The 9748-nt window shown below is 37.0% G+C and overlaps 1 protein-coding gene and 1 pseudogene across 2 annotated transcripts in view; one reads left to right on the top strand and one right to left on the bottom strand.

Annotated features, from left to right (window-relative positions):
• Nucleotides 1-177: 177 nt before the first annotated feature.
• VPS13B (vacuolar protein sorting 13 homolog B) overlaps nucleotides 178-9748 on the top strand; it is an 806861-nt gene continuing 797290 nt past the window's right edge. The window contains exons 1-2 of one of the 2 annotated variants that reach the window (XM_027776225.1): nucleotides 178-384; nucleotides 621-796. In XM_027776225.1, the coding sequence (XP_027632026.1) occupies nucleotides 650-796 (147 nt within the window). In that variant the 5' untranslated portion in view covers nucleotides 178-384; nucleotides 621-649. Of the gene's footprint in view, nucleotides 385-620; nucleotides 797-9748 lie in introns of those variants that run through there. The other variant, XM_027776226.1, reaches the window with a different exon arrangement.
• Nucleotides 8833-9059, bottom strand: LOC102495657 (TP53-regulated inhibitor of apoptosis 1 pseudogene; annotated as a pseudogene).

Here is a 9748-nt window from a genome sequence, read left to right as displayed (position 1 = left end):
TCCGAGAAGACGTACCGAGCAGCCTCTCCAGCCCGAGCAGCTCCGTCCAGCTGCCGAGCCGAGCGGTGGCGGGGGAGGAACAGTTTTGTTTTCGATACCGAGCGAGGCACACCCGGAAGTGGCGCGGTACAGGAGCTTCTCTGCCGCCGGAGGCGGGTGCCAGGTACCGGTGGCGCCAGGGACGCCGCGACACTGTTCGGCAGGAGTGTCAGCAGAGGGTGGAGTGTGGTGGCGTGGCTCCGGCCTGGGCTTGACACTAACGCTGGCCCTACGGTGGAGATCCGGCTGGGTTCCGGGAGGCGCAGGCCTCGCGGGGGGCCGGGCTGGTTGGAGAGCTGCCTGCTGCCGCCTCGCTTCATTCTCCCTCGCCTGGATTCTCTTCAGGTCCCCACCTCTTTCTAGCATCCCCGCCGGGCTCACTGACGGGAGTTACACGCGCGAGGAAGTCGGGGCTGGAGCTAGGAGTCCGCCTGAGTTTTCTGTGACTCTAGGAGGAGGCGAGCGGCGGCTTTGGTGGGGACTGACTGCAGCTCTCCGGCCTCCAGCTCCTCCTGAGAAATGCCTTTTCCTTCGTCTCACCGCTCGGTTATTTCTGACGTTTGTGCCTTTACTCTTTTCAGCCTCTGACTTTAACTCCTCACCTTAAAAGATGCTGGAGTCATATGTAACTCCCATTTTAATGAGCTATGTGAATCGCTACATCAAGAACTTGAAGCCTTCGGATCTACAGCTTTCGTTATGGGGTGGAGACGTGGTTCTCAGCAAGCTGGAGTTAAAGCTGGATGTGCTGGAGCAGGTAAATTGTAGCTGTCATTGATTGACTGGAGCCGCTTTCAGCTTGTTTAGATGTAATCCGTTGTTTCCTATGCTTTGATTTTAAGCTATAAAAACATTAATTTTCCTGCTAATGTATTTTGGGCTACTCTGAAACTAGAGACCTTCTTTTGCAGCTTTTTTTTTTTTTCTTTTTACGGTTTGTTCCCAGTGATGGTTTATTAGTCTAGGATTCCCCCAAATTGCTTTGAATGATAGGAAAACAATTTAATTGTTCTTGTTGTCAGAATGTTCAGTTCTCAAGAATTACCAAATATGCTGATTTACATTGTCAACATTCTATATGAAGTTGAAAAATAATACATTCCTATTCTCCCTTCTGGGCATTGAAGGTTCTGAAAGACAGCTAGTTAATGAAGGAAGTTCTATCTTTCTCAGAAAAAAAGACAACCCATGGCATCCTAATGAGTAGACACAGATTGATAATGGCAGTGTAATCAGAAATTTCTTTAATCATTTCTTTTTAGTTTCTTTGCTTTCTTTTAACATTGTATGGTCTGATGCAAATGAACCATAATTCCAAAATTCACATATTCATTAATTCATTTATTACATTTATTAGCAACATATGCCAAGCAGTTCTTTTAGAATTGAGGATACAGAATATCTGTGGAATGTCAGAAGAGTCAGAAACCAACTCTTTTTTAGGTGGTACAGGGAGTCATAACCTGATGGTAATGGTTATCGGTGATTTTAAGTTTATATTCCACTGTGTCTTCTGTTATTGAATAATCTAGAGTTAGCACTAAGAAATAATACTCTTTCTTGCCTCTTTCCTCATTCTTTCCCCAAGGTTAGTTGAGTGTCTTAATATTTTCTTTTTTTTTTAAAAAATGAGCACAAACCCTAAATGCTGTAACTGCTCAGTCTTAAATATGTATACACCCGTGCAGTTACTAATAAGACAAATAGGATGTTACCTGAAAAGACTCTCCTGTTCCTCTTTGTAATCAGTACTTTCATCCCTAAACGAGGTGACTGCTAATCCAGCTTCTATCAGTACAGATAAGTTATACCTGTTTGTGAGCATCAAATAAATTGGAGTCATTTGTGTCTGTCTTCTTCCACATTAAAGCTAAGATTAACCTACATTGTTGGGTGAGCAATAGTTTGTACTTTGTATTGCCTGTGGTATTTTATTGTATAAAGATTCCACGGTTTACTTACCTACTCTCCTATTGGAGGACATTTAGATTGTTTATACTTTTATGTGTTTTGAAGAAAGTTTTTACAGACATTCTTATACAGGTATTTTGGTAGATGTAAGTACATTTATTATCTGTAGGTGTATGCCTAGGAGTTGATAGGAATATGTTTAGCTTTAATAGATGCTGCCAAGTAATTTTCGAAAGTGCTTTTTTTTTAAACCAGTTTATAGTCTCAAAACAATGTGTGAAAGTCCCAGTTATTTTTTACTACTGTTTGGTATACTTGTTATTTAAATTTAAGCCTTTATTATATGTAGTGTTACTGCAATTTTAATTTGCATTTTTCTTTTTTTCTTTTTGGAGAGGTTTTCGCTATAGGGCATGTGTGCTCACCAAAAAGACAGAGACAGAGAGACAGAAAGAGAGAAATCACACCCCAGGGGGGATGGCCATGCTGTAATCACTTCTCCTCCATTCTCCTTGAGATCTTGGGCACACACGTACATGTGCCCGGCGTGAGTTTAAGTCACTGGGTCCAGAACTCAAACCACACTTGACTACATGGGAGTCCATGTAGTCATTTAGCTACTATGCTAAATGCTGGTCCCCCTAGTATTAATTTTTCTAATGATTAATGGTGTTGAGCACTCTTTCACATGCCTATTGGCTATTTGTTTACATCCTTTACCAGATAGGTGTTTTGCAATATCTTTGTGGCTTGTCTTTAAATATTATTGAGGTCTGATTTATCAGTCTTTTCCTTTATTGTTAGGGCTTTTCATTTCTTGTTTAAGAAATTTGTTTACTCCAGGGTTATGAAGATATTCTTCTAGGTTTTGTTTTAGGAGTTTTGTTCAGGGCCAGTGATCTCAAATTGTTTTGCTTGTGCGTAGCAGAGGTCAAAATTCACTTTTTTTCCACTGATATTCGGTTGATCTTCACCATTGGCTAAATTATTCTTTTCTTATTCAATTACATTAAGTTTTTCCTTAAATCAGGTTGTTCTGTGTGTGTGCATTTATTTCTGAACTCTATTCAGTGGTCTTCTACTCTTGGGCTACTCCCTGCTGTCTTTTACTGTAACTCTTCCATTAAACTTTGAAATCTTATAATGCAATTTGTACAACTTTGTTCTTTTTCTTTCAAGGTTGTCATAATTATCTTAGGTCCTTCAAATTTCCATGTACATTTTCATTTCTGCTTGTAAATTTTAGAATTAATTTTCAAAAGAAGAAAGAGAATATCCTTTACTGTTTTTATTAGGATTACTTTGAACCTTTATATTAATTTGGGAGGAATTAACATATTGGATTGACTTTTTTTTTTTTTTTTTAAAAATATATCACCAGAAGGCATGTGTACTCACTGGAGAGGCAGAGAGATGGAGAGAGGGAAAGGGAGGGAAAGCATCCCCCCAGGAGGTATGGCCATGCCACAATACCTTTTCCTCCTTTCAGCTTTCAAGGTTTGGGGCATGCATGCACATGGGCTCAGTGTGTCTTTTAAACCAACAGGTCTGGACTCGAACTGTGCAGTCAGCCACATGGGATCCAGTCACCTTAACCGCCTCACCATCAGCTGGCCCAGCATTGTTTATTTAAAAAAAATTTTTTTTCCTACTAATTTGTTGATAGTACATAGAAACACAATTAATTTTAGCATATTGGCCATTATTAATTCAGTGGCACTTCTAACACTTTTTAGTAGATTAGTTTGGATTGTCTTCTGTATAGAATCATGTCATCTGCAAATAATGAGTTTTTTGTCTTTCTATCGAATAATTGTATGTTTCGATTATTTATTTCTTTTACTATTGCACCAACCAGGACTTCTTATGCAGTGTATTAATAGAATACATATTGTGAGAATTGAGAATAGATATTCTTTTCCTTCCCAGCCTAGGTGGGAAAATGCTCAATATTTTACTGTGAAATACATTGTTAGCTGTTGATGTAATTTTTTGGGTAACATAATTATTCTTTTTCTGGTTTTCCAAGTAATCTAAATCATGTATGGATTTTTAATTTTATCACTACATTGAATGAGTTGATATCTGATTTTTTTCTCTTATTTTGTAGATATGGTGAGTTAAATTGAGTTTTCAAATGTTAAACTAACCTTGCATTCCTGGAATAAATCTCAGTTGACTATTATGTATTATCCTTTTTACATATTGTTGGATTTGATTTGTTAAATTTGATTTAGCTTTGTGGCATCTATATATAAGTGATACCAATCTGAAATTTTGCTTTTTTGGGGTAATATTCCTACCAGAGTCTGATTATCATAGATGTATTTGTCTTTTTAAATTGTTTGTGAAATATTTTCTCTATTTATAAATTCTAGAAGATTTTAAATAAGAGTGGCATTGTTAAGTTTTTATTTTCATTTATTGCAGCAATATATATGTAATGTAAATTTCCTATCTTAGCCATTTTTATGTGTGACATTGATTACATTCACATTGTTATGCAATCATCACTACTGTTCATCTTCAGAACTTTTTCATCTTCCCAAACTGAAATTCTGTACGCTTTATGGACTAACTCCCTATTTTCCCCTCCTTCTAGCCCTTTGTGTCCACCATTCTGCTTTAAGTCTCTATGAGTTTGACTGCTCTTGATACTTCATGTAAGTGGACTCATTCAATATTTGTTTTGTAACTGGCTTATTTCACTTAGCACAGTATCTTCAAAGTTCATTCATGTTGTAGCATGAGAAAGAATTTTCTTCATTTTTTTTTTCTTTGAGAGCTTTTTGCTATAGGGCATGTGTGCGCGCCAGAAAGACAGAGACAGAAAGCGAGAAATCACCTCCCGGGGGATGACCACGCTGCAATTTTTTCTCCTCCATTCTCATCTCGGGATCTTGGGCACACATGCACACGCGTCCAGCGTAAGTTTAAGTCACCAGGTCTGGGACTCGAACCACAGTCGACAACATGGGAGTCCAGCGACATAGCCATTACACTAACTGCTGGTCCCAGAATTTTCTTCATTTTTTTTTATGCTGAATAATATTCCATTGCATGTACATACCACATTTTGCTTATCCATTCATCCACGGTGGATACTTGAGTTGCTTGCATCTTCTGGCTATTGTGAATAATGCTGCTATGAACGTACTTGTAGGTATACGAATACCTCTTTGAGAACCTATTTTCAGTTCGTTTGGGTATATACCCAGAAGTGGAATTGTTAGATCTCATGGTAATTCTATGTTTAATTTTCTAAGGAGTTACCATACTATTTTCCACAGTGACTGCACTACTTTACATAACAGCAATGCAGAAGTATTCCAGTTGCTTCATATCCTTGGCAGTAATTCTTTTCTGTTTGTTTGTTTATTTGTTTATTTTAGAACTATTCTAATGAGTGTGAAATTGTATCTCATTGTAATTTATATTTCTCTTATAATGATACTGAGCAATTTGTTATGTGCTTACTGTCTTTATTTGGGGAAATGTCTATTCTAATCCCTTGCCTGTGTTCAAATTAGTTTTATGGTTCTAGGTTTTACAGTTAGATCATTGATTCATTTTGAGTTGATTTTTGTTAATGATGAGAGATAGGGGTTCAGTTTCATTTTCTGCTTTGGGTGTTCAGTTTTCCCAGCACCATTTTCTGAAAAGACTTTATTTCCTTCATTAGATTGTCTTGTGCCCTTTGTCAAAAATCATTTGGCTGTATGTTTTGGGGCTTATTTCTGGATTTTCTACTCAATTGGTCTATGAGTCCAGTACTAGGATATTTTGGTTATGCAGCTCTGTGATATGTTTTGAGGTCAAGTAGTGAGATGCCTCCTACTTTATTCTTTTGCATAGTATTGTGTTGGTGATACGGTGTCTTTTATAATTCTAGACAGATTTTATGATTGATTTTTTTTTTTTTTTTGAGATGCTCTTTACTATAGGGTGCATGTACTTGCCAGAGAGACATAGAGAGACAGAAAGCAAGAAATCGCCTCCCATGGGGATGGCTATGCTACAAATATGATTGACTTTTCTATTTCTTTGAAGAATGCCACTGGTAGTTCAGTGCAAATTCAATTGCATTGAATTTGTAAAGTAATGGGGTAAAATTTACATTTTATTAATTCTTCCAATTCAAGAACAATAGAAGTATTTCTATTTTTTGGTATTGTATTCAATTTCTTTTTTCAGTTTGTCATAGTTTACCTTGTAGAGATTTTTTTTACTTCTTTGGTTAGATTTATTCCTAGATATTTTATTTCATGATTATTAGTATTTTTTTGGATGGCTATTGGAAATGTGATTGTTTTTGATTCTGCCTCAGTTTGTTCATTTTTGGTGTATAAAGATACTATAGATTTTTATGTATTGATTTTTGTATCTTGCAACTTTACAGAACTCCTCTAGTTTTTTATGAATATTTTTATATTTTCTATGTATATAACCATGTAATCTACAAATAGGGACAGTTTCACCTCTTCTTTTTCTCTTCGAGTGCCTTTTATTTCTCTCCTGCCTGATTGTGTTGACTGGTACTTTCAATACTAGAAGAGAATAAAAGAAGAGGAGAGGGCAAACAGGTGGAATGGTGATTAAGGTACTGAATCCCACATGGCTAACTCTGTGGTTAGAATCCTAGACCTGGTGGCTTGAGAAACACTCCTTGTGTGTGCATGTCCAAAATCCTGAGAGGAGGAGAATGTAGAAGGGATTGTACTGTGTCCATTCTCCCTGGTACATGATTTCTTACTTTCCCTTTCTATCTCTGGTGAGTGCACATGCACTATAGCCAAAAATAAATAAATAAATAAATAAACAAACAAATAAATAAAGGAGTGGAGAAAGTGGACCGCCTTGTGGTGCTCTAGGTTTTAGTGGAAAGCTCTCAGTTTGTCTCTCTTAATTGTGTTAGCTATGGGTTTGTCATACATGACTTTGTGTTGGGAAGTTAACTATCAATATTTTGTTAAGAGTCTTAATCATGAGATGTAGTTTATCAAAATGCTTTTGCATGTAAATTGATATGACCATACGATTTTTATTTTTTTCTTCCATTAATGCTGTATATTACCTTTATTGTTTTGTATATGTTGGGCTCTCTGTGCATCTCTAGGATAAAACCTAATTGGTCATGGTGTATAAACGTTATAACGTGTTATTGGATTTGGTTTGCTAGTATTTTGTTGAGTTTTGTATCTGTATTCGTCAGGGATATTGGTCTGTGGTTTCCTCTTTTGTTATGTGCTGGAGACTTCATAGAATGAGTTTGGGAGAATTCCTTTCATTTGTATCTTTTGAAATAATTTGAGGATTGGGATTCTTCATCAAGTTTTGTAGAATTCAGACGTGAAGCCATAGAGACCTGGGATTTTTCTTGGTGGGAGACTATTATTCATTTATATTGCTTGTTACTAGTCTGTTCAGGCTTTCTAGTTCTTCCTGATTCAACACTGGTAATGAGTCTGTATCCAGAAATTTGTCTATTTCGTCTAATCAACAAACTAGGTCTCCTAGTTTGCTGGCATAAAGTTGCTTGTAGTATCCTCTTATCATCTTCTGTATCATGTGATAGCTGTTGTAATATTGCCTGTTCTATTACTGATTTTACTTATCTAGTTCCTTTCTCTGTTTCACTTGGTTAGTTTAGCTAATGGTCAATTTTGTTTATTCTCTCAAAGAACCAACTTTTTGTTTCATTGATTATTTTTCCTTTTTCTTGCTATTTTTTTCTTTTATGTTAAAATATTTATTTAGGGAACCAGCAGTTAGCGTAATGGCTATGTCGCTGGACTCCCACGTAGTCGACCACGGTTCGTCTCCCGGACCCGGTGGCTTAAAACTCACGCTGGGCGCGTGTGCGTGCGTGCCCAAGATCCAGAGAGGAGAATGGAGGAGAAGGGATTGCGGCATGACCATCCCCCCTGGGGGGTGATTTCTCGCTTTCTGTCTCTATGTCTCTCTCTCTCTCTGTCTGGCGAGTGCACACACCCTACAGTGAAAATCTCTCAAAAAAAATATTTATTTAAAAATTGTCACAGTTTATTCCATCTTCATGATTACAGGCATTCTGGGCAACATGGATAAGCAAGGCAAATAAAGCAAACACCTTGTCTCCCCAGTTAACTAGATGCATCATTTTGGTGTTTTTATGGTATGCAGATTGACTTAATTCATTGACTTGGGTTGAAAACTGGCAACAGCAAATCTGCAATTTAGGCTCTCCTTCATAGCCACTACAAATAATCTAATAGCTAAACTACACTGTGAGCACTGAAATGGTGTTCACTGTGCCATTCCTGAAGCTTTCATGTCTTCAATCTGACACTTCATTTAGGTAGGGAACTATTGAAAGCCATTGTCCTTTTTGCTAACAAGGCCACCAGAAATATTAAGTGTTAGTTACTATATAAAATAAAACTGTGCTCCCAAGTGTTGATTGAACTATTGTGCTTGGATTTCTTTTCAGAGTGTTCACTCCCTAAATGGGAAAAAAACAGAGGTCCTACACACTATGGTGTACATATTGTCCTTTGCAGCACAAATCAAGAGGTTAGGCAATCCTGATCGTCCTGACTCTTTTATCAATATATCAGTATATTTAAAGGGGATTCCAAACCAAGTATTGCAACCATAATCCCAAGAAATTGTTTAGTATTAGCTAATACTGTTGGAGTTCCTGCAAGATGCCAGAGCAAGTGAGAAATCACCTCAGAGTGATGGTTCATCATTTTTTACTAGTGAGAGAAAAGCATCAGGGAGGAAATAAAACTACTTCTAAACTCATCAAATCTGATGGCTTTCTTCACAGCCTTAGATGACAAAATCCAGAGTCCTCAATTTCCTGATTTGAGGAATCAGTTTTCAAGGTGACTTTCAAGGTCAAGAAGAATTTTCAGGCTTTTCTTTGCCATTGCCCATGAACTCCAGTCCTTCAGTAGGAATCTCTTTCTCCTTTATTGCTTTCTGAACACACTGCTGTTAGCGCTTGAAGAGGTACATGGGTCCTGGAACTGTCTCTTTTGAGGAACTTTTCAGTAAACCCATGATTAAAGCATTGATTGTACATGCTCTTCGTTGTCTGTGCAAGCCTTCCTGACGTTGTTCATGGTGATGGCTGCGGCAGGGATGATGGCAGGTCTGTAATTTTATTATTTTCGTATACGTTCAGTCACTGTATCATTATAGCATGCTATTGTTTTTTTTAATTCTCAATTTCATTTATTTCTGCTTTCATCTTTATTATTTCTTCTAGTACTTTTGGGATTTTTTTTTGTTGTTGTTGTTGTTGTTGTTGTTGCTGTTGTTGCTTTTCCAGTTCCTTGAGATGCATAATTATTAGGCTGATAATTTGCCATTTTCCCATTTTTTTCTTGCAGGCAGTACTTGCTATAAACTTCACCTATACGACTGCTTTTGCTATATCCCACAGATTATGTAATGGTGTATCATTTGTCTCAAGAAATTAAAAAAATTTAGTCTAAATTTCTTTGGTAGTTTTTTTTGGGGGGGGTTAAATGTATTTTATTAATGAATTAACTAATCCTGACTGAGTTGGCTTATTACTTTTAGGTCACTGTTAAGTCCCCTTAGTTGACTTAAATAAAAATCACTTAAACTCAGGAAAGGAAATATTTTACAATTAAGTCTGTGAAGTTCTAGAACTAGAATCATTTGATGACAGGCTGGTTTCTATAACTCAAGCAAACTGTATGTTGACTTAATATAGCTGACATATTGATCTATTTTACAGTATTTTCAATTTCAAAAATACAACACATTAAAATTTCTCAAAGCT

Source organism: Tupaia chinensis, unplaced genomic scaffold (genome assembly GCF_000334495.1).
Source record: "Tupaia chinensis unplaced genomic scaffold, TupChi_1.0 Scaffold000646_1, whole genome shotgun sequence".
NCBI lineage: Eukaryota > Metazoa > Chordata > Mammalia > Scandentia > Tupaiidae > Tupaia > Tupaia belangeri.
Note: the sequence above shows the minus strand (reverse complement) of the source record. Positions and strands in the feature narration are given on the sequence as shown.